This window comes from Sceloporus occidentalis, unplaced genomic scaffold (assembly GCF_023333645.1).
Source record: "Sceloporus occidentalis isolate IW3139 unplaced genomic scaffold, rSceOcc1.0.p SCAF_8, whole genome shotgun sequence".
NCBI classification, from domain to species: Eukaryota; Metazoa; Chordata; class Lepidosauria; order Squamata; family Phrynosomatidae; genus Sceloporus; species Sceloporus occidentalis.
In genome coordinates this window covers 33,277,735-33,303,816 of record NW_028316988.1, presented here as the reverse complement: position 1 = coordinate 33,303,816, position 26,082 = coordinate 33,277,735, and the positions used below count along the sequence as shown (strand labels likewise).

General features: G+C 47.3%; 2 protein-coding genes across 8 annotated transcripts in view; one reads left to right on the top strand and one right to left on the bottom strand.

Annotated features, from left to right (window-relative positions):
- Positions 1-26,082, bottom strand: part of LOC149308614 (Krueppel-like factor 8) — a 74,849-nt gene that overhangs the window by 10,661 nt on the left and 38,106 nt on the right. For 2 of the 5 annotated variants that reach the window (XM_089536122.1, XM_089536120.1), the window contains 3 exons: positions 20,165-20,232; positions 12,863-13,002; positions 11,983-12,406 (listed from right to left, as the gene is read on the bottom strand). In XM_089536122.1, the coding sequence (XP_089392248.1) occupies positions 12,388-12,406; positions 12,863-13,002; positions 20,165-20,232 (227 nt within the window). In that variant the 3' untranslated portion in view covers positions 11,983-12,387. The other 3 variants (XM_089536123.1, XM_089536121.1, XM_089536124.1) reach the window with 3 other exon arrangements.
- Positions 1,686-25,938, top strand: LOC149308615 (Krueppel-like factor 5). 3 transcript variants are annotated; one of them, XM_089536118.1, is made up of 4 exons: positions 1,686-1,920; positions 11,132-12,032; positions 12,375-12,434; positions 17,399-20,623. In XM_089536118.1, exons 1-4 carry the CDS (start codon positions 1,753-1,755, stop codon positions 17,575-17,577), a joined length of 1,308 nt encoding a protein of 435 aa, XP_089392244.1. In that variant the 5' UTR covers positions 1,686-1,752; the 3' UTR covers positions 17,578-20,623. The 3 variants fall into 3 exon arrangements, with proteins under 3 accessions (XP_089392244.1, XP_089392243.1, XP_089392242.1); XM_089536117.1 differs by lacking the exons at positions 1,686-1,920; positions 17,399-20,623 and adding exons at positions 9,507-9,608; positions 25,840-25,938; XM_089536116.1 differs by lacking the exon at positions 1,686-1,920 and adding an exon at positions 9,507-9,608.

The window sequence follows — 26,082 nt, the reverse complement described above, 5'->3', positions numbered from 1 at the left end:
TTTCTTTGCATCTTTTCCACTTTTCTTTGGGGTCCTGTGTCCCTAAACCCAGCAAATGTGGAGGGACCACTGTGAACGCACAGGCAGCTTTTGTGCGCTATGTGTGAGTGTTGTTCTTCGAGGCTGGAGTCAAACCGTATCTGGGTTGAGTGGCATAATGGCTTTTCCAGTGTTTGCTTTCCCCAGATTTCGATGGGGGTTTCCAGGGCCGACTATCTTGGCACTTCACACCGGCCTCCCTTTCTCTCCTTTAGCTCCGCATCAACTCTGTCAATGATTTCTCAGCCTAAAAAAGAATCCTCTCTGATTTCATCCATGGAAGGAAAGCAACAGGCAAACGCTTTATCAGTCTGCAGATGCTGCTGCCGCAAAGGCACAACCTTGAGTCTATCAGCCGTCCGTGTCTTGGATTGTCGGAGGGAGCAGGAATACGTGAAGACATTATCTTTGCCTTGGAGAGCCTCTGTTGGCGCAGTAGAAACGTGCGCTCTGGACCCCACAACATTCTCCAACTCCCAGAATTCCATAGCCTTGAGCCAAGGCAATCAAAGCAGTGCCAAACCAGGTTACTTCTCCAGTGTGGATGCAGCCTGAGGTTGCTAATTCTCCAGTTTTGGAGGGCTCATTTCAAGCAAGAGGAAAGCCCTAGTGAAAGCCTCCAACTATAGTTTTCCAGCACATTTTAATGTCTAATATTTGTAACTTTTTCAATGGTTTGATTGGTTTTTGTCATACTCCTGAGTTGGTTTGACTGTTACACGATAACCTGGGTGTGTGTGTGCAATCTGATTTTTAACCTTGTTGCATCCTGGTTTGGGGTGAAGGGCCTGGGAATGAGCTAAATAGGCTTTCTGCTCATGAAATGTCAGCATTGCTTTGGGGAGAAATGTTAGGAAGTCCAACGACATAGGGTTGCCAGACTGAAAACTAAAAAGGGCTCCTCTCCTTTTGACCGTTGCACAGAAGGAGGGATTTCTGCAAGCGTTCCTTGTTACCAGCTCAAGCAACCATAGTTCTGCCTCTTTGATGGTTGCATAGAAAGAGGAATTTGTGCATCACTTGTTCCCTGGTTGTGCATCAAGCAACCCCGACTGAAATCCCCCTTAGAGGGAGAGGAGCCCTCCCCAGTTTTCCAACTGGCAACCCTACCAAAGAGCCATCCCCAAGTCCTGTGTGTCTGGCTGGCAGTGGGGAAACCTGTCCCGAGCGCATGGGAGGTCAACCCTATTTAAGTAAGTGGAAAGATTCTCCAGATAAGCCTGGGGCCACAACAATCCAGCACACTTGCCACCGAGCTGTTTACCCTGGAAGCACCTTGCAGGGAACTCTCGGCCCCCCTTCTCTGCTGGCTGCCTATGCGCGAACATGGCTGAAGGCCACAGGGCTCCAGCAGCCAGACCCACATCTCAGCCTCCACTTCTCACTTGTGTCTTGGGTGGCCTCAAGGAAGAAGGGCTTGGCCCTCCCATTGGCCAAAGCAGAGCCAGCTCCCTCCCCCATTGGCTCCCCAGGCCTGTCAGAGTGACATGTACCAGGTGAAAGCACCGCCCCCTTGAGGACAGGTGAAGCTTTTCTGCAACAATTTGGGATCCTTAAGGCTACAGAGCACCTGGATTCCTCAAGACCAGCCTCAAGACAAGGCATGCTTCGCAGTCCCTGAGCGCTTGCCACGCTGCCCCCCAAAAGGCCTGGTTTTCCTCCCCTGGTTTGGTTCTGCCACCCAGCAAAGTGGACTCAAGGGAGCCAGGCAGGATGAGCACCACTGGGATTGTCCTGAGCACCCCACTTCCGGACGAAAGCCCAGCCTTCACCCCCCTGAAGCCTGTCACAATGTCTAGGGAGGCCAACGAAGACCCGGCCGTCTTCGAAGACATGAAGCCCCCCGTTCGGATGCTGGAGAACCCACAGGATTTGGCACAGGTAAGCCGGCCCTTGGGATCCTCACGGCACCCAAATACTCTGGATTCGCTGGTGGCAAAATGGGAGGCTACTGTTCGGTCAGAGGGCTTCCTTTTAAGAGGTCTGACACTGTTCTCTTTCCAATTGGAAAGGTGGTGGTGATGAGTTGTGCAAAAGGTGTTGGGAAATGGAGGCCTCCCTTCGCATGAAGGTGTTGGGGGGTCACAGAAGTTTGCTAAGGAAGCAAGATATTATTCATGCCGGAACAGAAGATTGGGGTTTGTCTGGGATTGGGAAGGCAAAGATTTTTTAGGGTGCGTCAGTGAGACTGAGTGAGCCGTACATTTTCTTATGGAGAGAAACAATCCGCTGCGAAAAAAAGTTAGTTTGGCGAACCTCCGCTTTTGGCTTTGGCCTGTTTGAGCCCTTTTCAAAGTTTTGGGCAGAAGCAGTGTGCTTTGGGTAGGGCCAAAGAGGCACTTTCAGGGGAAGGCCAGACCGAATAAAGGGAATAAAGACAATGGTTCCAAAAGTCAGGCCTCCCTGAGTGCATTTTGGTGCTTTTGGAGCAAAAAAAGGTTTGGGAAGGGCTGCCTTCCTTTCTCCGCAAAGAGGAGGAAGGTGTTTTGGCCAAGTGCCCCGAGGGAGGAGGGCCTGGCTGGACGGAGAAGGGGGGCATTACGTGCCATTCTTGGGCTCTTGTTTTCCGAATCACCAGAATGGAATTCTCCTTGAGATTCTCCAGGTTTGGAGGCTTCCCTCTGAGCAGCAGAGGCAGCAAGGAGAGAGAGAGATAAAGGGCCGGATAAGGAGGGAAGGCAGACAGGCACCACATTGCTGCACACAAATGCATGCACACCCCACATGCGCTTCATTCAGGCAAGAAGAGATTCCTGTCCCTTCCTACTTTCATTCTTGCTGGGGAGGAAACAGAGAGCAAGCAAGACGGGGGGGGGGGGAGGTTGCAAAGGCCCAGCTCAGGGCCTGTAACTTTCCTGATTCCCTTGGCCTTGTAAATCAGTGTGCAATCTGAATTGATGGATCGATTCGACAGCGGAGCGTGGTTCCCAATACATTTGCCCCAATCACATTTTTTCCCCTGTAAAATAACCCACTTGTGGTTCACATTGATGAATGAATCGGTTCAAAATGGACCCACTCCAGTTGCTCAAAGGGCAAATTTAAATCACTTTCTATCCGCATCTGGTTCACACTTGTGCAGAATTGATTTATCCAAAATGACATGGAAAAAATCAGCACGTCAAAAAGATGCGGGTTAAATGGATCTAGCACATGCCCCCCCTCTCCGAATTGCTTTGGCGATTTGATTCAAGTGGGAATCAGGGTCATTTAAACCGGTTCAAACTGATTTGTGATCTGGTTTAAAAGGTAGCGGGAATCAGGCCCTTATGACCTCCGCATTGGTCTCCTCTTAAAATTTAGCCAAAATAGGGGTGGATGGCAGGTGGGATTGGTTCAAAGCAAGATGTTGGAGTGAGAAGAGGTCAAAGAGGGGATGGCTGCTCTCTCCACATGAAGAGAAATGGTGCCAAGTACATACCCTTCAACAATTCATGGCTGAAAAGCAGGACATGCATGTGGCCAAGCAACATCAGTGTGGTCAAGATGGTGCCCGTTATTAAAGAACGTGCAAGTTTGCAGAGGCTACAACAGTTTGCTTTTGCCTGAGCCTCCTAGGAAGGGCGGCATTAAGCCCCTTCTGATCCACTCCTCCTCTCCTCCTGTGATAATTGAGTATAAATTGCTTTTGCACTTTGAACTCAGTTTGCAGCCCTTGAAGGGCAAAAGGAGACAAGAGGGAGGAGGACAGAGAAACTGGGATGTTTTTAAAAGAGCTGAAAAATGAGATAACAGAGGAAAAACTGAGGCTGCCTCAGACAAAATGGGACCATTGGAAGTGCCAGAGGTTGGATGCATGGAGATGCTCCATGGGATTATGGCCACAGACAATCTCTCCTGGGCATCTGGCTCCAATGGGGTCAGGAGCTGGAGTTTATCCCACGGAGGCAAATTGCTGTGGTTGTGAAGGGGAGAAAAATCAAACTGATAAGCCCTATGGCAAGATGTCCCAGGAGAAGCAACTGGGAAGGGAGCAGCCACCGGTCAGCTGTAAGATACTGTGCAACCTCTCCTCTCCAAAATAATGGAAAGCCAACCTGAGGAAGGGCAGGGAGCCTTGCCAACCCTCTGGGTATATGGAGTTTATCACATGGGACAGATCTCATGCAGAAACTGAATTTAAACTAGAGGAATACAAAAAGTGGGTAGATTTTCAAATGAAGGAGAAAGATTGCGACATTAATCTGAACAGAAAGTTAGCAAAACCAGCTCCTTTTCACCTTTGCGAACTTCCCAAAGTAAAAAGGAGTAGGTTTTGTTGACTTTCAGTTTGGGTTAACGTTGTGTTTTTTTGCCTTTACACAAACATGTCTGAAAAACTACCCGCTAGGCCCATGTAGTAAGCTAGCAGCACATGGGAATGGCTTTCCATGCGATGGGAGAAATACTCCATATGCAGTAGGCACTCTCTACATTGTGGGTCTCATGAGTTGCAGATGTTGCCCCTTCCCATGCTTGCTTTTGGGCTCATGGCTTCCTTCTCCACCCAAAAGACCCAACAAAGGCCACCAAGGCTTGGGCTGGGCAGAAGGAGAAGGCAGACATTACAAGAGGAACCACCTCCTGCCCTCCATTTTGGGCATTCCAGGAAAGGCCTGCTGCAGCTCAGAGGGAGAAATGAAACTGACTCACACACAAATCCTCTCCGCTTGCAACTTTTCCCAAAGATAGCAAGATCATATCAGGGATCAAAATCCACCTCTCTATCTTGTTCTCCTTTTTAAAAAATGACATCCAGGATCATGTGGGCCCCACAGAAGAACATTGGCTCTTGGCTTCACGTGGGAAGAACCGATTCTTGTAGATGTCATATTCCCATTTCGGTGGATTCTTTCATTTGTGCATGTGTGTCTTTTTGTGGCTTGACATCTCAAAGTCTCCCTCCATTTTCTCTTTCTAAGGGGAAGCAGCACGTTGGTTAATGATTAACCTCAGGTGCCAAGGCTTCCTGGCGCCATTTTGTTGGCAGCGAACGCGGTAAAGTCAAGGAGCGGTGCCCATGCCAGGGCTGGGGCCAGAGGGTGGTTTGCAATTGACTTCCCAAAAGAAGGCAGTTTAAAAATCAGTGGCATTTTCGTCCCTTGCCCCACAATTTCTGTGAGACCCCCTTGTTCCTCTTTAGCCTGGCTGCAATGGAGGAAAGGAGCCCAACTCTCCCTATAGATGCCCTTCCCCGGTTCCTCCTGAGACCCTACGGATCGCAGACTCTCCGCTAAAGTAAATTTAATCCATTTATTCCCCAACTTTCACCTAAGATTAGATTTGGGGCAGATAAAAAAAGGACCATTTTAAAGAAGCAATTTAAAATAAACACCTGAATAAGCTTGCTTATTAAAAACAGCAAGAGGCATCATGATGTAGGGGTTTGACTGCAATCTGTGGAGACCAGGGTTCAAATCTTGGTTCGGCTATGGAAACCCATTGGGTGACTTTGGTCAAGTCACACTCTCTCAGCCTCAGAGGATGGCCATAGCAAGCTCCCCTCTGGAGAAACTTGCCAAGAAAAATAGGGTTGCCTTAGGGTCGCCATGAGTTGGAAATGATTTGAAGGCATGCTAGAATACCATTAAAAACAGCATGAATTTAAAAGCATCCAAAACACAAGAATGTGGATTAAAAACTAAGCACAAGACCCTTCTGCTGCAACATCTTAGTAGCCCCAAGCTTCTCTAAATAAGAAGGTCTTTGCCTACCTTTGGAAGAGGGTTCCACATTTTGGGTGCAGCCACAGAGAAGTCCCTCTCAATCACATCTTCTCCTTGTGATAATGGTGGGATTCAGAGAAAACCTTCCTCCAAGGATCCTAAAACTTACGTAGGGTTCCTACAAGGAGAGAAGGAAAAAGCAACACCTGTGCCTGGAGAAAGAGGCTGGAGACAGCAAAGAAATGGGCCAAAGTGGGCCCAGAACCTGTCCAAAACAATGTAGAAATAATGCAGTTTGGGAACACTTTAAGTGCCATGGCTCTATCTTACAGAATCCTGGGATTTGTAGCTTTGTGGGCCGAGAAGGCTAAAGACCTTATAAAACTAGAAATCTCAGGATCCCATAGGAGGGAGCTACATCACTTAAAGTGGCCTCGAACTGCATTTCTGAGCCCAAAAATAATGCAGGAGAGAGGGAAAATGGCTTTGTATGTTGATGCACAGAGAGGACACTGAGGGTGCATCCACACTGGAGACATAACCCCGGTTTGGCACCACTTTTCAGCATCCTGGCTCAAGGCTATGGAATTCTGGGAGTTGGAGTGTGTTGTGGGGCCCACAACAAATTCCAACTCCCAGAATTCCATAGCCTTGAGCCAGACAGAGTTAAAGCGGTGCCAAACCGGATTGTGTCTCCAGTGTGGATGCAGCCTGAGGCATCCTCTGGATGTGAAGGTGGCAAAGGGAGCTGCCGGCTGCCAGGATTTCCTGGAAGGCACAATGGAGAGCATCTCCAAAGCCAAGATCTCAGCCGGATTCGCTGGCGCCTTTGATCTCCGGAGGGAAGACTTGGCTTCACCTGCCAGGCCAGGTGATTTCTTGGGTGACTGACAGCCTGGGTTTGCGCTTACAACATGCATCTTGTTGGAGTCTCACTGAGGCAAGCGCCTTTCTTGGCTCTTCTGAGGTGCACTGTCTCTTACCTTTGGAAATCAAAGTGATATTAATTGACATTAATTGACTTCTCCTAAGTATAGTCTGTGTATTCTCGCAACTCCTGGAAACTTTCGGTTTGGAAGGAAAAGGCTAGAGCATATTTGGCCCTCTATATTCGCAGATTCTGCGTCCGCAGATTCAACCGTCTGAAAAACTCCAAAAGCAAACCTTGATTTTGCCATTTTATAAAAGGACTCCATTTTGCAATGCCATTGTATTTAATGGGACTTTAGTATGCATGGATTTTGGTACCCAAGGGGGGTCCTGGAACCAAACCCCAATGGATACCAAGGGTCCACTGTATGGCTTTCTTCTCAAACCACTGTTTCCTAAGGAAACTGGACTTTTGACCCGTCTCTCTATGGGCCCTCATTTTGTCCTTTGCAAATGGGCTTCCTGTGTGGTTCCACTGGAGATGATACAAAGAGGGCATTTGCATCCTTTCCAGAGAGGAGGAGGGGAAATGCAAACTGACCTATATATGTGTTGGCGGCGAGGAAACAAGGGGCTCCTCGAACAGTCATGCAGAAGCCTCTCTCTTACTGACTGTTGGCTTGACAGGAGAGTCCATCTCTTTGAAACCCAGGTTGGCTATGATATACACATCAATGCACAAGGCACATCAGTGTGGAAGAGCACCATATGTGCTCCGGTTCTGCGGCCTTGATACAAATACGCTCATTCCACTGATTGTAGGGGCATTTGGTTGCACATTCAGTGCTACAACATGACAATTCACCAATGAGGTGGTGTTCCACAGCTGCGGCATGAACGTAAAGCTATGCTCCATCTCCTTCATATGGGATCCAGTGTGTGTGTGTGTGTGTTGTGTGCCTTCAAGTCATTTCCAATTTATGGCCGCTCTAAGGTGGAGCTAACTAGTGAGAATGAATGTACTTTACTGGTGTTACATGTTCTGTTGTTGTTGCTTCTCCAGCCCAGCAAGGAGCAGCCGCTGGTGCCAACCCAACATGGCTGCCTCCAAGGGCCTCAGCGCTCTGTGCGCCATCGTTCTTTCAGAGCCGGTGGAGCTTCCTGGCCGCGCGCTTGCGTTCCTGACAACCTTTGTCCCCCTCCCACCTTAATCCCTTTTATGCGTCAGTTCCATGTTGGGACAGATATACCCACACACACATATATATCTATTTTTCTGTGATGGAATTGGCCAACCTTGGAGGGGAGCCAAGAAGGATGAGATCATGTACGGAGGACTCAGGTTCCCAACACTTTCACGCGGAAAGCAACACGTAGCCTTGTAGTAGAGGTTAACCCCTTCCTTCGTGGAGATTTCATCTTGCTCCTCTCTTAGAAGTCCATGGCCCCTTGGAACATGGCAACAAACCCCATGCAAGCAGTTCATTGCCCTCTTAGTGAGCACTCAGGCTGGTCTTGGAAGGATTGTGGCATGTACCCTTTCCATAAAAATCCTTTGAGGAAGGAAATGGGGAGATGATAAATGGAACAGAACAACTTGGAAGAGGGCAGAATGGATAAGGCGGCCCTCCGTTTTGGAGGTCCAGAACCTTTGAAGTCAACCAGGCGGTTCGAGGAGAGATTTCTGCCCTTTCCACCTCCATTTTCTGTGCCTGTATTTTACTATTTTCAGTGCAAAATAATTTTTTGAAACGCCTTTCTTGGGTCCTGGCATAGGATCCTAGAAGGGGTCCAAAGAACCAGTTTGGGAATGCAGGAATACACAGCTGAAGCACTCCCAAATGCATGGCTAATGAAAGGGGAAACCAAAGACTGTCATTACACCAGCCCCAGAAGTGTATTGGAGAGAAGGCGAAGGGGGCAGTCAGACTTCCGGGACTTCAACTCCCAAAATCCACTGAGGCGTTCACAGTCCAAGCAAAGGAACATGGCTAGGATCGGACTGGGACCACAACCATAACCAGCAACCTGAAAGGTCCAAGAATATTAGAAGATATAGTTGGATCTGAATTAATGGGGGTTACAATTTCAGAGGAGGAGAAGGCAGGGATGGCTGGTTGGTGGAGGTAAAAGAGACCATGAATCCACTTTGGGTTCTAGTCTGAACTTGAAGTGAGCTCTCCAATGTGCCACTGAAACCCATCATCCTCCACTATAACCCCAAAAAGGTTCAGGTTCACCACCTTGAATGTCTCCTTAAAGGTTCAGATGAAAGGGCAAAGGCAATTTTTGCCACCCTCCTGACATGGAAGATGGTGGAAAGAGGGTGTTAATGGCTAGCCGGGGGGCACCATCGGAGGGTCCTTTGCCCGCATACTCCTTCTGTGCCCCCCCTTTCCTCTGCCCATCTGGGTTGGTGGGTTTAGGGGTCTCAAGAAGGAAGAGAACGGACGAGAGACAGAAACTGGCTGAGCCTGAGGTCAATACCAAGACTGAATGATCAGAGAAGCAAATATTTGCCTTGGTCAATATTTTACCAGGGAGACAATAAAGATTGACATTGAGCCAAACAAGGCTGTAAGTACATTCTGTTTAAGAGCAGTATCTTTTTGAAGGAATGCGGGCAAAGAGGCCGAGGGCAGAGCTTTTTAATCGGTGCCTTTTCCTCTACATCGCTGGCAATTGCTTTTTGGGGTTGGTTTGGGGGTTTTGGAGCTTGAAAGCAACGCAAGGTTTCCTGTTGCTTTCCAATTAAGAAAAGGCGGAAGAGGGGAGTTTTCTGGCCCTGCAAGGCTGGGCTGTGTACCTTGGTCCCTCTCGCTATCTGCCTTCGGGGTTTGCTGCTATCAGGGCGATCAAAGGCTGGGATCTTCTATTATGTGGGATAATCCGTTAGGAATGTTTGGACAGGGAGGATCCTGGGTACAAGGAGTTACGCTGCTGGCACACTCATTGCAACCGGCCCTATGGCCAGAAAGACAGAAAGGAAGTACTAGGACCACCAAGAAAGAGAGGAAAAGGGCCAAGGTGGCCATGGCAGCCCAGACTTTCCAGGTCAGGAACATCCTGGGCCCTGAGATTTCAGAGCCAAACCCCAAAACCGAGGTTGATGTCACGGGGGACCGACCCGGATGGTGTCATTCCCCACAATGCATTAAACATCAACTGCAAACGCCCAGGATATGTCATTAGCATCACAGAGGCCAAGCCTCACGAAGGAGAAAACGTTTCTCTGGGTGGAAATTATGTTTTCCAAGCTCTGCCCTAGAAAACAAAACACACTTTCCCAAGCTCTGTTTTTAATGCTTTTGCAAACACTGCTTTTAAGGACTAATAATAATAATAATAATAATAGCATGGGACGGGAGGGTCAGGGAATGAAGGCATTCCTCTCTAATAAGAATTTTTCCTGTACAAATGAATTTTTCAACCTTCCAATATTCTAACATTGCAAATAGTTCACACCTAGAACCTGTGTTGCATTCCCTTGGTCACTCTTTGCCTACCCCCTTTTCACTGGTATTTTTATATGCTCAGCTGAACAGAATTCGTATTGAAGGCAATGTTCGACAGTGGAAGGAGCTGTTGCCTCAGAGGTCAGTGGAGTCTCCTTCCTTGGAGGATGGACGGCCATCTGTCACACAGAGGTTTTGGATGGCATATTCCTGCATGGCAGAATGGGGTTGGACTGGATGGTGCCTTGGGGTCTCTTCCAACTCTTAACACATAGCGCTCAAAGGGGTCCCAAGGGACACCATCCAAGCCTTCCTCCCTGGGACAGAAGGCCATCCAGTCTCTGCTTAAAAACCTCCAAAGAAGGAGACTCTACCAGCGTCCGTTGAGGCAGCTGCAGCATATTCTCTTCTTAAACAGCCCAAACCACCAGGAAGTCCTTCTTAACATTTCAGTGGAATCTCTTAGACCCTTCCTCCGGGTCTAAGAGAGATTCCCACCTCTTGGCCTCTTGAGCCGCTCTGTGTCAGGCTCTGAGCAAAGACCACCCTTTGCAAGAGCCAGGAGCAAGAAAGGCCAGAAATGCCAAGCTCCCCAGGCAAAGTGCTTCACTTCACGGCTGAGGTATGTGCGGCATTTGGATCCGGCTTCAAGGGTTCCTTGGAAGCGTTGCTCTTGTGTTAAACACACACACGCGCACACACACACACACAATCGGTCAGAACTGTTGCTCCTCTGCATGTTGGTGGTAGCAATGGGGGCCATTAGGGGCCCTTGGTCTTCCAAGCCCTGTACTGAACAGAAAACACATACACTCCCCAGCTCTGTTTTTAAAAGCCCTTTGCAAGCACTTGCAAGGAAACATGGAAGTTGTAGTCCAAAGGAATCTGACCCATTTACTTGAAAGAGTCTGCACTCACTGCTCCAAGAGGCCGAGAACACACAATTTGTGTGTGCAATTTCCAAGGCAGTGCTCTTGCTCTGAGATTCCTTCTCCTCACTCTGATATCCAAGGAGCTTACTGGAGACCCACTTGGAGTCATAATCCAGTTGCCAGTGCTATTGCATATGTTACTGAATTACTCTTTCCCCATCTCTCCCTCCCTCTCTCTTTTGCCATTTAGGCTCGCTCCGAAATGGACAAGTACCTCTCGGGCCAAGCACTGCCGGTGCTGGCCGTGCCAGACAAGAAGTACCGCCGGGAGAGTGCCTCCGTGGTGGACGAGTATTTCTCCACGGAGAAACCGTCCTCCATGCCCTACAGCGTGAACATCAACGTGATCCTGCCAGACACCACCCACCTGCGCACTGGTCTCTATCGGCCCACCAAGCCCCTGGCGCCTTTCCCTCAGATCAAAATGGAGCCGGGAACCTGCTTTGCGCAGCCTTGCTCCTCCGCGGCTGGAGGGGCCACCCAGACTCTTCCGGACTTCACCAGTGTCTTCAGCATGCCGCAGTCGGTGGCAACAAACAACATCTTTGTCAAGCAAGAGATGCCTTCTGAGATCCCACTGTCTTCCAGTCTGCTTTACCAGTTGCCAGTTGGCAGCGGTGGCAGCAGCGGAGAGATGACCACCATGGCCCACTCCACATGTGGCACCACCGCCATCAGCACCATCAATGGGGTGGCCATGTCCACCAGCAGCGGCTCCGGGCTGGACTCCCGACACGTCCGGCTGGGAGGGCAGGTCAAGCCGTTCCAGGTGGCGGCCTCCCCAGGGCAAAGTGGATTCAACATCCCTGGGGAATTCTACCCCGTGCCAGGGGTCAGTTTGCCCCCTTCGCCCCCCAACTCCCAGCCCGGGAGCCCCGAAAACCAGCCGGAGCTGATCAACACCATATCCCCTCCGCCTCCTTATGAGGCGGCCTTTGGACTGAAGCTGGCCCCAGCGCGCCAGATCCCAACGCTCCCCAACAGCATCGGGACCCTCGCCCAGGCGCACATCGTGATGCAGACACCTAAATACAACCGGAGGAATAACCCAGAGCTGGAGAAGAGACGGATCCATCATTGTGACTACCCAGGTAAGGAGGCCAGAGAAACCATCTCAGCTTGGTAGCGGAAAATTCAGGAGTGCTTTCATGCAAAGGAAGAATACAGTCAGCTCTCAGTAGCCATGGATTTTTTTATCCATGGATTCAAGTGTCTGCGGCTTGAAAATACTTTTTAAAATATATAAATTCCAAAAGCAAACTTTGAGCATCTGTGGATTTTGGTATCCATGGTGGTCCCTGGAACCAAATGCCAGTGGTATACCAAGGACCTGCTGTATATCATAACAACAGTAACAACAGTAATAAGGTTGGCACATTTGGGGTCCACTTGCCAGCCTTCTCACATTGATCCATCTTTTCTGTTCTTTGCAGGTTGCACAAAGGTTTACACCAAAAGTTCACACCTGAAAGCACACCAGAGGACTCACACCGGTAAGTGAGCATTTACAAATGAACAAAAGCGACGGTGAATTCATTTATAAGGGGAAACTTTTCCCAGCATGTTTTCTACGGGAGAATGCTTTTTAACCATGCAAGTTAGCACTGCTATCAAATCTGTTAAAAATATATTCCGATTTATTGCAAAAATCTGATTTTTTGCCCAATGGCAGAGCTGGCCCTGGCTGGGGCTCCCAGGTGGAAGGGAGGGCTTGAAGCTGGTTTGGAAGATTAGCATCATACAGATTGAGTCCCCCTTATCTGGCATTCTGAGCCTGAAGTAGTCCAGAATCCAAAATGGTCTCCATAAGCGGCTCAGATAGTGGCACCTTTGCTTTCTGAGGGTTCAAGCGTATATACTTTCTTTCAAACTTTGTTTAATAACTTTTGCAAAGTTATTAAAACATTGTGGATAAAATTACCTGAAACATAAATGAATGCCATGTTTAGGCTTGGTGCCATCTCCAAGATATCTCATTATGTATATGAAAATATTCCAAAATCCGAAAACATCCAAAACACTTCCGGTCCCAAGTATTTTGGATAACAAGAGAAACCCAGCCTGCAATACATAAAAAAACAACAGCAACCACATATTAAGCTATTGAATATTTTAAAAAGGTGAAGGTAAAATGATCTAAAACCATGTATGTATTCAGATTTTGGATGAAACCCTTTAATGTTGAAGCAGTCGCCTCGGGTAGTGTGTTTTCAGAGGTGTCAAAGAAGGGTGCCAGGTGCAAGACTGGTTCTAATGCCATGGTGCCAGTTGGTTAGCTGTTTTCACGCTGGTGTTTTATCAGTATGTTCCTTGTTCCCTCGTAAATCAGCTTTATAGCCACCGTCTTGGCCTTTGGGCTGTGCTTGGTTTTATTATTGTTGTTGTTATGCTTCAACCAAGCACAGCCAAGCAGCCAACGCTGGCAGCAGCCCCAGGAAGGAGTCTTCCTTCTGGGGAACAAGAAGGAAGAGAGGGTGGCATGGAGATTCATAGGAATACACTAGGCTCTGGACCAGGGCAATGATGGCCCATGGAGTGCCATGTGCCAACAGATGAAGCCATGCTCCTCCTTGCTGGGTCTCATAATTTTTCTTCCATGCATTTGAAGAAGACAGCAGAAAGTCACAAAGGATCCTCCTCTGAAATAAATCATTCTTAAAGATACTACAGTGGGCCTTTGGTATCTGCTGGACTTTGGTTCCAGGACCTCCTGTGAATACCAAAATCTGTGCATGCCTAAGTCCCATTAAATACAGTGGCATAGTAAAATGGTCTCCCTTCTATGAAATGGTAAAATCAAGCCTTGATTTTTGGAATATATATGATTACCGCACAAGGAACTAGTGATGGAATTGATGTGGCATTACAACCTATGGCTCCTCTCCTTTTCACATGACGTTGTCACTCATCCGTTGCTGATTAGCTGTTATACCATTATTATTGCATAATTGCGAATTGATGGGCATCTCTCGTTGCATGATAATAACAGTATAACAACAGATTGGCAACGGACGAGGGACAATGTTGTGCAAAAAAGGAGAGGAACCGTAGGTTGTCATTCCACTTCAGTTCCATTTCTTCATGTGTTAATCATAATATTTTCAAAGTGTGGATGATTGAATCCATGGATACAGAATTCATGAATGTGGGTACTGAATGGAAACTTCATTTGGGGGGAACAGATTTCTTATTGAGGGATACAATGTCCTAACCCCATCTTTTGTGGTTCCATCCCTTCATAGCTTTCTGACTTTGGGAACAAGAGTCAGAGCAAGAGGAAACCTTTTTCCCTTCCTAAGAGGGCCCCGCATGGAAATGCGCCAGTTTCTTGGCCTTGCCGCCTGGATGGGACACATTCTCCCAGAAGCGTCCTTTCCTGGAGGCAAGGCCTGTGGGTCTGCAGGGGGTCCCATTCCTCCTGGCTCCAGCAGCCTTGGGAGATTAAATATATAACCGGCCCGTCTGATGGCGGCTGGCGGGCCCATTGTCTGTGGCTGCCCTGCCATGTTGTCCGGGGGAAGGAGCCAATTTGGGGGACAATGGAAAGCATTCCGTTTCCATCCAGGAAACCAGTTTGGCCATTGTCTGGGAGAGAGCACTGACCCTACCTTGGACAATGGTGGGGCTGGCCTTTTGGTCGGTGTGCTGAAAATAAGCCCCAGGTGTAGCTCTGCCGAAGGAGAACCGGGGGGAGGCTGTAAAGTTCTCTGCAGCCGGCTCATAAATTGCTCAGAGATTCTTTTTTAAGGGGGTCATAAAATGCCATTTCACTGCCCAAGGCCAAGGCGCGCCTCGCCATTCTGGCCTGATCCGGACGCTGACCTGCTTTGCACCTGTTTGGGTGGACAGGAGCCCATTCCGGCCGCACCTGCCTGGGGATAGGTGTGTGCCTGCTTCCAGAGCATGAATGGATGTGTCCCTGAGGAACACATAGATTGGCCATGTGGGCTCATGCACAGCCAAGTTTGACCAGTAAGAGTCCAGTTCAGGGCCCTGACCAGTTAGAAAGCTGGCTGGATGAACCTAGTCTGGTTGCTCTTGGTCCAGCCTACCTTACAGGGTTACGCTGAGGATAACATAAGCAATTCCCTATACTCTACTGCATTCCACAGATGGAGCATGGAATACAAACACAAATATAAATTACATATGTTGATAGTGGGGCCTCTTGCTTGATACGTCTGCATTAAACTTACAGGGCAACCTGCCTTCGCACACCCTTTTACATCTCTACCAAGGGTGCTATCAAAATTAACACTAGCCCCTGGAAAAGTCACTGTTTTGGACAAACCCCCCCAGAACCCCCCAGCCTTTATGGCCTGCATCCATACCAGCCACCTTGAATCTCATTTTGGGAGAAAGGCAGGATATAAATTCCATAAATAAATAAATACTGTCACTGGTTGGCAGGTTCTTTCTTATTGATCGATCAGCTTCATTCGTATCCCCGCTTTCTCCCAGTGTGGGACCCAAGGCAGTTCTGGGAGATTAATAGTCCAAAAATGTAACTTTTCCAGGCTCTGAAAAAGGCACCATTAATAGGATCAACAAGGAGAGAGAAGATCCCAGAATCTTGCTAACTGTTTGGAACGGATAATGGAAATCTACCTGGTTTAGTAACCTCTGTCCCACCCCACCACCATTTGGAAAAATTGCCTCTTTTTGGACTATAGCTCCCAGAATCCTTCTGCTAGCATGGCCAAAATCCTACTAGCCATGCTGCCTAAGAGATTCTGGAAGTTATTGTTAAGTTAGGCTGGTCCTGCTGCCACAAGGTTGTGAGTTCAAACCCAAGGCTCCAAGGTTGACTCAGCCTCCCATCCTTTTGTAGGTCAGTAAAATGAGTCCTCAGCTTGTTGGGGGCAATAGGCTTATGCATTGTAAACCACTTAGTTCACTATAAAGCAATATAGAAATGTAAATGCTATTGCTACTGTCCCCAAATGTTACATCTCCATGCTCAGTTTTCACCCCAGAGAATGAACCTTCTCCTTCTAATCCATAGAGGACTGGAGGAGGAAATGCAAACATTTGGGTTTGCACACATTGGCTGCTTGCTCAGGCTTTGCAAAAGGGCCGCACCCAGACCCAGTCGGTTGCAATGGGGCCCCAGAGAGGAGTGTGTATATTTGTGTTTGTGTGTATGTGTCCCGGAAGCATGACAAGGCAAGGGTGCCACGCACAAATAAATCTGGCTTGAAAACATGTGAGCAAAAGCTGTGGAGACTTGGCTGCTTCTGCCGCCTCTTCCAACGGAGGAGCAAAGCAAGTGGGAATTTGGGCTGTGTGTCTCCCTCGCCAACTCTTTGCGTTCGTTGGCCAAGATTGCTGGGAAGTAATGAGTTGCGAAAACTCAGTTACGTAAAACTACATATCAAAAGTAGCACAACCGAGTGGGAACAAGGTTGTTTCACTGGTGCGAGAGGTAATGTGTTCTAGCACTTCCTCACATTACCTTGAAAGCGTTTTGACAAGAACGTTTCAAGTTTCACATTGGTATCTTATCAGCCCTAAAGTATGTTTTTACATAATGAGAATTAATAGAGAGGAACTAACAACAAGTAATGCCACAAAACATACCCAAGGGTAGCCATGTTGACCATGCAGCAAAGTACCAAAACATCAAAAGTCCACAAAACAGTGATAGCCTTATTGGGCTGACCCTATGTACACATGTAGTTTGTGCATTTGGTTAATCCAATAAAGGTGTGTGTGTGTGCGCATGTGCACACACACACACACACACACACACACACACACACACGGATTTAAGTAATGCCACAAGTTACTTTTAAAAGGTCACAGTGAATACGGACAATGACTTAATTCTCAAAGAACGTACTGTAAAAAGCAGCGAGGACAATCACAACCTTTCACCTGTTGCTCTGGTGCATCTCTACAGCCCTGGATTTGCTACGATTAACTTAGGAGCCCAGCCATTTATAACTTTAGTTACCGGCTTTTGTGTCACCGTTTTTACTAACTGTTCTAACTTTTCTACCTGTTCGCTGGATTAACATCAGTACTAAGAGGACAGATTTTCTTTCCTGGGGGGCAGGAGACGGTGATGCTGACCATTCCCAGTAAACACCTGCCACCTTTGGGAGCCTAATGGTTGTGTGCTTCCCAAGAGTTGAGGCGATGCATGGTGCCCTCCAACATCTGGCAGAGGAAAACAGATGTGGCCAAGCAATGCCAGAGTGTGGTTAAGGGGGCAAAAGGAACTAACATGGAAAAACAGTTGAGCTAGGAAAGGCTGGAGCAGTTTGCTTTTGCCTGAGCCGACAGGGAAGGACAAGATTCTTCCTTCTCCTTGTTATTGAGTCAATGGGGTTGAAATGACTTTTGCATTCTGAACTCATTTTGCAGCAATGGAAGTAAGCCGAGGGCAATGGGGGGAAGCATAGTTGGAGGGCATGCTGATGTCCTGATGGGTATCTCTTCTCCTCCTTCCCAGGGGAGAAGCCCTACAAATGCACATGGGATGGCTGCGACTGGCGCTTTGCCCGCTCGGACGAACTGACCCGGCATTACCGCAAGCACACCGGGGCCAAGCCCTTCAAGTGCCTGGCATGCGGCCGCTGCTTCTCCCGCTCGGACCACCTGGCTTTGCACATGAAGAGGCACCAGAACTGAAGAGGACATCCCACCCTCTCCTCCTCTTCCTCCGTCGCTCCCCTTTTGTACATAAGAACCTTGACGGCCCTGCGATCAAAGGCCACTCACACATCTGACTCTCCTGGCTTGGATTTGCTGATGCCACAAAAAATCCTGGGCAACATCATGGCTCTCAAAGAGAAATGAATGTCGCGGATGGGAAGCCTCCTTCTCCCAATTTTGTACTCCGGAGGAACGTGCTATTTATTTCTGCTTCTTTAAAACTATTGTCCCCTTTTAACTTCCTGGGAATAACCAGGCTCAGGACTTGCAGGATGGCAACCCTTCCATGCTTAGGGCCTGGGTCTGAAATTTGCCTCTTTGCTCCTTTTCTGCCAGAAGTGTGTAAACAATATCCCTGCTATGGTTTTTATCCATGGATACTACTGACTTTATATGAACCAGTTTGGAGGGTGGAGGAAATCCTTTGTTTTTGGTACTACAACACAGAGACCTAGAATGCACTGAGAGGCCACCCTCTTGACCCAAATGGACTCCTTTTGGGTTCTTCTACTGAAAAACTACTTATTCTCTTTCTTCTCTCCTGCTGGCTCCTCTCTTTTGCTGGGCCTAGATGTGGATTTTAAAGCCTCTGTGGGAAGGACTCATGGTTTGCCTTAATCCTTATGTAAGTCAGTCATTTGGATTGTGTCTCCCCTACCTCACAAATATAGGATCAGAAGGACGTTCTGCTGGCCCCACAAACCCCAAGGCAGACATGGGATGGAGTGGCCAGTCTGGCATCTTCTCAGGCCTTTCCAAAGTTTGCTACGGACAAGCTGACACTTCAAATTAAACAGCAGAAAAGAGAAGAGCAAAATCTTTCTAGTGAGAGGAACCACCTGGAAGGAGTGATCTTCGGAATGGGTTGAGGAAGCAGACTTGTGGGTCTCTTTTTGGCCTTTCTCTTGCAAAGGAGGACTGGGCCGCCAGCCCTCTCTGGGACACAATCTTTGCTTCTCATGCTTCGATTTTGACAAAGGGCTGCCTGTCCAGCTTTGCAGCTAAAGCATCCAGCAAGGATTGCGCATCATGACTATTGTTGTTACTGTTATGGGCCTTCAAGTCATTTCAGACTTTATGGTGGCCCTAAAGCAAACCCTATCACGGAGTTCTCTTGGCAAGATTGCCTTCAGGGGGGCCTCAAAACAAAAGGAGGTGCAACTCCCTGGACGGAGTGTGTCTCTTTGCTGTGTGGTGTGTGCCTATGAAGTTGCATGCTTTCATAATGTGATGTCTTCACAAATTGGCTGGGAAGGAGGGCAATAGAGTTGTGGGAGATGCCAAGCACACTTTCCATTTGCTTCAGTTAGAGTCACCCTGAAGCAAGCACTGAATCCGTTGGGAAGGGAGGGCTGCATGGAAACCTATGGGGCTGTGTGTGTTTTGTGCCAAAAAAGTCTTCCTTCTGCATCTCTTCTTCCATGCCAGATTGCACAGGAAGATAGGTGCAGGCTGCCTTCTCCCCCATTCTCCCCCCCCCCCCAATTTTTGGAGAAAAGGTGCCTTTGGTCTCCTCTTCGGTGACATCCTTACATCTTCTCAGATGCCCAATGAGTAATTTGAGCAGTTTTCATTGTGACAAAGTCTTGGGAAAAATGCAATGGATATTTGCAATTCAGGGCTTATTCTGTGCAAAATGTGTGTGTGTGTAATTATTTTGCACAAAAAGTAGTATTTTCTGTGCAGGAAACAAGGTCTTTTCTGTATAGAAAATAATATATCTGTGAAGATTTCTTATTTTACCTACAGAAAATGCTGCTTCTTTTGAAGAAAATGTTGCTGTCTGTGCAAAACTAAACCGAGGGTTTGGGTATCCCCTTTGGCTTCTTAGCTTGCCCCCCTCCTGCCCCAAAAGGCTGGGTGGGGTTTTGTATATAGAAATGATAACTGTACAGAGTTTTGTATATGCAAACCATAAAGGATAACGTTTCCCTTTTATATAAGTGTGTATGTATGTGCGTGTGTATGATATACCCACAAAAACAACACCTTCAGTGGGTGGAAAGTTTATATTTTGCTTCTAAGATGTAATTGCGTCGGCATTTTGTAATAAAACTCTAGCAATGACAGGGGAGCAACACGCATCCTTCCAAAGGCTGAGACCCCATTTTCTGCAGCAATCAAACCAAACAGTCCAGTTGCCCCTAATGCAGAAAGGGATACAGAAGGGCAACCTGGGGCCACTTTTGTGGCCCACAGATGTTAAAGCAATTTTTTTGTGTGCAAAAATGCCTCAAATGCCCACAAATTGTCTATAGGGAGTATGGGGCAGCATCTTTGCCACCCTTTATGCCCCTGAGGCTTTTTTCAGCAACAGGAGATGAACAGGAAGGGACTTCAGGGTCAATACTTGTTGCAAAAATAGGCATCTTTGGAATCTAAAGTAGCCAAAGGACTCTCCAAAATATGCTACCTAAAGGGAATTCAAGGGTACAGTGGAGATGTATGGTCCTCACAGGTTTCCTGGGTGTCCAGCCACCAATCACTGTCCTCATGGCATACATATTCCACCTAGAGGTCAATGGTAGGAACTTAGAATGGCTTAATATGTTTGCAATCTTACCTGGACAGGATGAACAGGTATGTTTAAGCTCCTCTTGGGCTGGCATCGAGCGTCCTGCAAGTCCATGGCTGTCAGGTCCAAAGGTGGAAGAGAAAGGAATAAAGTTAATCCCTTGCATTTGACAAAGAGCTCGGTGGCATCTGCAAGCTGTCCATATACACAACCCTTGAGCCATTGACTGCCCCTCCATCACACAAGGATTGTAGGGTCTTCCGGAGGAAGTCAAGGGGAGAATTGCATTTTGGAAATGAGTGCGAGAAAGAATCTCTCTCCCCAGATATATATATATATATATTAATTTTTAAAAAGACAAATAAAACACAAACAAAATGGCCTTGCTTCTTGTTCTCTGCAGGAGTTAAAACTCCACGTGAACGTTGTTTTTAGAACATATGTATATATATTTTATATCTCTATTTCTAAAATGGAATAAAATAAAACAGGTGCGTATCTCCACTGTGTTTGGAATCAAGTGTTACAGGTGGGGAATGCGACGTGTTTCCTGGAAATGGAGGGCACTGGGCAAAGTGGACAATGGGCAAAGGCCTGGCATGGCAGACCGGACCTTGCTTTTTTTGGGGGGGGAGCAATGTCTGTTGCAAGTTTGGGTTTCCATTGTTTTGGAAGAAAGATATCAAAGCTAAAACTGTTAGGAATCAGCTCTCTTGTAGCAGAGGAGCCTTCCTCAATCTGAGGTTACTGCCTCAAAATAAACAAAGCAGGTAGTTTCAGGTTACAAACTTAGACAAAAGTTTACTAATGGCTTTTGCATTTACATATGGAGAGCCTACATCCTAACTAGTGAAGGAAACTATTTTGTGGTTGTTGTTGTGTGCAAGTCATATCTGACCCTAAAGCAAATCTATATTTAATAGGGGAACTTTATAAGCTCAAGTAAAGCAGCCGAAAGGGCTTGGGCAACGAAAAGCAGGGGTCAAACCGAGAATCGGTCTCCAGACTGCAAATATTGCAAACCAATTATGGATTTCTTTGCAATGAATTTGCACCATCCACACAAGATGTACACATTCAAGAACTAACAATATAAAAGGTGGTAGCAGATAGCAACCGAAGGGGATTGCAGAGGGTTACCTGACCAGGTAACAAGCAACAGCTTTAAACCATTAAACCACTACGCTGCACTGGCATTTATACCTCCGTCCCATTTTCCAGGCTAAAACCCCTGCCCTTCGATTCCTTATTCCCAAATCTTGCACAACCGTCACAAAATGAAAGCTTGGGGGATTCCTCCCAGGACAATCCCCGCTCCACCCAAAATCCCCAGGCGATGAGACACGGGTTCAATGGCTCTGACTGGCATTGGCATCATTTCCGCGAAACTGGAGTCCTCTCACCCTCCGCTATTTGTCTGTTGCCTCAGCGACTCTAAGTCTACAAACAAACTCTTTGATTTCTTTAAAAGGAAAGGCAATTAACCTCATTATATCAAAGGTGGAAATTCCTGCAGAGAGAAGGGAGGGAGGAGGAGGCAATGAACCTGCACAGAGGCAGAGAGGGAATTCGCACTCGTTGCCTCTGTTACCTGCCCTTAAGTTGATTTCAACTTATGGCAGCCCTAGATGCTCATTTTGGTTCTGGTACCAGTCTCCATTTCCTCCATTCTGAAAAACTGAAATGCTCCTCTGACCTAAGGAACATTTACCAGCAACAGGACTGTTATTTTGCCATATCCCAGGCAGTTTGGCCCTATGCTCTACACACACAGAGCAAAAACACACAAACTACTTTGAAACTGAATTCCTTCCTCGTATTGAATCAAGTTCCTCAACCTTATCCTTTAGATGACATTTAAAATTATTAAAGATTGCTTGTGTATTAAATGGTCCCAATTGCTTCCCAAAAGGACCACACAGCAAACCAGAGACAAAGCAATGCAAGCATTAAAACAGGCCAAACCAAATATCAGATGTCTTGGCAAGGTAACCCAGCGTCCATCATCAGTTGTGCGGTTGTTTGGAAGACTGGCAATATGCAACATGCATCGCTTTATTAAGAAAACGCTTTTGGAAAATGCCTGGAAACACTATAAATTACCTTATGGCATGTACAGGACTGAAGTGACAACCATTTAAGGTGGCTTTGACTTGCCTTTTTGCAAAGCTTAACACAATGGTCCCTCTACATTCGCTGGGGTTAGGGATGAAGGACTGCCGTGAATGTGGAAAAACCACAAAGGGTTCTTTTTACCTAAGAGAACCCCTCTCTAGGAATCTCCAGGTCCTCCAGTGCAACTCTATGGCCAATAGCTGCCAGGGGTTGACCAAAGAATCACATCTGAGGACCTATAAACACCTAGAGAAGTGTTTCCTCTGGTAATGCCAAAGTCCTGAAGGACAACTCTATGGTCCATGACCAGCAGAGTTGCGTTGGAGGATTTAGAGATTCCTAGAGAGAATCATACTAATCAAAACCACAAATCATCAAATCTGCAAAAGCCAAAACCACAACGTGAATATAGTCCGCCCTCCATATCCATGGATATTTTTTATCCACAGATTCAAGCATCCACATCCACAGTATGGAATTACTTTAAAATATATAAAAATTCCCAAAAGGAAACCTTGATTTTGCCATTTCATACCAGGGACACCATTTCACTGCTACGCCATACTATTTAATGGGACTTGAGTATCCATGCATGGAAGGAACCCAGCGGATGCCAAGGGCTCCCTGTAGTTATTTTTCCAAGCCCAGGGCTCTCCTTATATTCAGGGAAGTCAGCTTTAGTACAGATCTATTTCACGTTCTGAAAAATTTGGCATCAGGAGAAGAAGCTTAACACAAAACCAAGACCTGCGCAGCAATTCCAAGTTTTCCAAAGCTTAGTCTTAGTGTCTATGAGTATCCGGCAGCACCCTCTGCTGGCAGAACTAAGTGTGCACTACACACACAACCAAAGGGACAGGCAAATGGTTGTGTGACCGACGGATAGAGTAGAAAATCAATGCCTTTGTTTCAAAGCACTGGGTGACATGTAAAAAATGTTTTGGCATTTAAAAAAAAATCACTGAATTTTATTATCTATTGTACAAAAGCTACATTTTGGTGCAAAAATAGGAGCTTTCGGGACAAAGCCAAAGTTTTGTACCTTTTTGCACCACAGAAAAGAAGTGGAGACCACATACCTCTGTAGATTTGCATCTTCTTCCACCACAGAAGAGCAAATACAGACCAGGTACTCCTGCAAATTCGCACCTTTGCAAAGAGCCAAGATAGTAAAGCATTGAAAAGTGCACAACATTTTCATAATTCAGCCCAGTGGGGAGAGGAAAACTGAAATTATTCCTTATGGGCAAGAATGAACAGGAGATTTACACTCCTAATCCTAGCCAAGCGCCAAGAAAAACCAAGCTAAGACTGGTTTGGACCTGTGGATCCCTTCCCTCAACCCCCAAATCTGACCCAAAAGCAGAATTGACCGTGCAAAGGATTAAGAGTAGTATGACATTGGTAAATGGAGATAAGCAGTTTCCCTGGGCTGAATTTGCAAGAGAGAGAAGATGAGAAGATACAACACACACGCAAAGGAGTTTTTGGAAAACCATGTTCATATTTGACTTCCCCAAAAGCAGGAAAAGGGGAGCAAAAAGAAAGTTTAAAAATCCCAACAGGTGTCTGTGATTCAAATGGGATCCCGGCAGTTCTTTGGACCTTCATTGTAAACCGAGTTCGAATGCTGTGCTTCCAAGGCTTCTGCCAGGATCCGGTTCCTCTCTGCAGAGGGATACGCAACCCACCCGCCCCGAAACACACTCCCAAATTCATTTCTGTGCAGGTCACCAAATTGGGAGAATCCATCCATTTTGTCCACCCCAAGATTGTACCCAGAATTTAGAAACCCACTGATACACGCCTCACATCTGAGTTGTTGTCACAGTTCTCCGTTCCGCAAAAGTCCTCCCTTTTTGTTTTCGCACCCCGCTTCCCATGGTTGTCATCCACCCCAAAACAAATGGTGTGCCCCCTTTTTGCAAACCACCCCCCAAAAAAACTAACAGGGAAAAATGCATCAGTCTGTAATGGGATCAGGCCCATCACAGGTTGAATGAGACCAAATTAAAAACAGTCATCCTCCCACCTCTCTCTCTCTCTCTTTCCACCTTGCATACATATCCACACACACACACTTCTCAAAGATCAATGGAATTTCATAGTTTTTTAAAAATGGGATCTTGCCGTCAAATTTGGCAACACAATTTGATGAAATCAAGTCTCTTCATAGTCAGGGGAAGGGGTACAAATGTCCGAAGTTGAAGGGTTTGCCTCTGCCTGCAAAAACCTATACTTGAATCAAGTCAGGCAAACCCCGTCCTGAATTTCTGGGCATCCAACGATGGATTGATTCCAAGCCCAATTTCCAATGCAGACTCTTGTTTCGGCACTTGTACATCAAAACTCAATTATGCTTTTCCCAAGTGCTTCGCAGTTCAATGGGATTGTTTTCGGTGCTCAGAGGAGGAAGCCTGAACTCCTCAAACGTCCCTGGGGTCAGCTATAGGGAGATACGGACCAGGTAACCACACAGAAAAGAGGTGGAGACCAAGCACCTCTGCAGATTTGCACCTTTTCCCACCGCAGAAGTGCAGATATGGACCAGGTACTCCTGCAAATCTGCACCTTTTTCCGCCAAAGAGAAACTAGGAGTAGGGTGAGGGCCAGGTTTCTTCACATCCATCTTTCTGCAGGAGCCATTGCCTGAGCCAAACAACGTCCATTCTAGCCAACAAGACATCCATCTGGCTTGGACCTCTGGAGACCCACCATCTGCCCCTCTGGTCAGACCCCCCACCCCACCCCTGCCCCACCATTGCCAGACATCCCCAAGAAAAGACACCTTCTTTGCCCCACGATGCAAAACTAAGAAGCCAACAGAAGGATGACCCTCTGGCTCATTTGGTGCAGTGGCAAGGACCAGGGTGGGAGGGGAGGCTCTTTCGATGCTGGCTCCATCCATTTGCAGCAAAGGCAAGAATCGGGCGAGGGTCCGACGGGGCACTGGGGGGCAGCTCTCCTCCTCCTCCAGTGGCCAGACTGGGGGGTGGACAGGACCAGGGTCAGCCTCCTCACATCATGATGTGCCTCCGGCGGTGCAGGGCCAAGTGGTCAGAGCGGGAGAAGCTGCGGTCACAGTCCGAGCAACGGAAAGGTTTGATGCCTGTGTGCTTGCGGAAATGCCGGGTCAGCTCATCGGAGCGGGCGAACTTCCAGGGGCAGCCCTCCCAGGTGCACTTGTAGGGCTTCTCTCCTGCAGAGAGGATGGCGATTGGTGAGGATTTATTTTTTGTTTTTCTTCTTATTAATATTCAGTTACACTCATCCTTCCACATTCGCTGGGTCAGGGGCAAAGGACCCCCATTGTGCTGGAGGAGCTACAAATGCCTAGCCGAGTGTTCTCTCTAGGAATCTCTTGGTCCTTCAGTGTAACTTTTTGTTAAAGCTGACCACAGAGCTGCGCTGGAGGACCTAGATGTTCCTAGAGAGAATGTATTAATCAAATCTGTGAATAATCAAATCTGCAAAAGTCAAAGGCACAAATGTAGAGGGACGAGTGTAATATAATATAACAATTAATATTATATATTTTATAATATGTATAATATAATGTAACAATTAATTAGCAACCCCTATTCCATCCATGAGGTCCTCCCCCACAGGTATCCTAGCAACCACCTCCATCCTCTGAACCCGGGAGTATCCTAGCAACGCCTTCCTCCCCGGCAACCCACACGTTCGCTTTGCTCTCCTTCGCTGAGTCCTTCATTCTTCCTCCACGTCGGAGGGAAAATAAACCTTTTGCAACTCAGTGGCTCCTTTTCTTGGCTTTTGAAGGTCAAACAGGCTGGTAGCCAAAAATGGGCTGAATTGCCCACTTGTGATTTAGGAAAGGCTCCCTGCTT

Coding starts and splice junctions, on each gene's coding strand:
- LOC149308615 (XM_089536118.1), top strand. CDS start 1,753: ATGAGCACCACTGGGATTGTCCTGAGCACCCCACTTCCGGACGAAAGC. Junction 12,033..12,374: donor CCATCATTGTGACTACCCAG/GTAAGGAGGCCA, acceptor TGTTCTTTGCAG/GTTGCACAAAGGTTTACACC. Junction 12,435..17,398: donor ACACCAGAGGACTCACACCG/GTAAGTGAGCAT, acceptor CCTCCTTCCCAG/GGGAGAAGCCCTACAAATGC.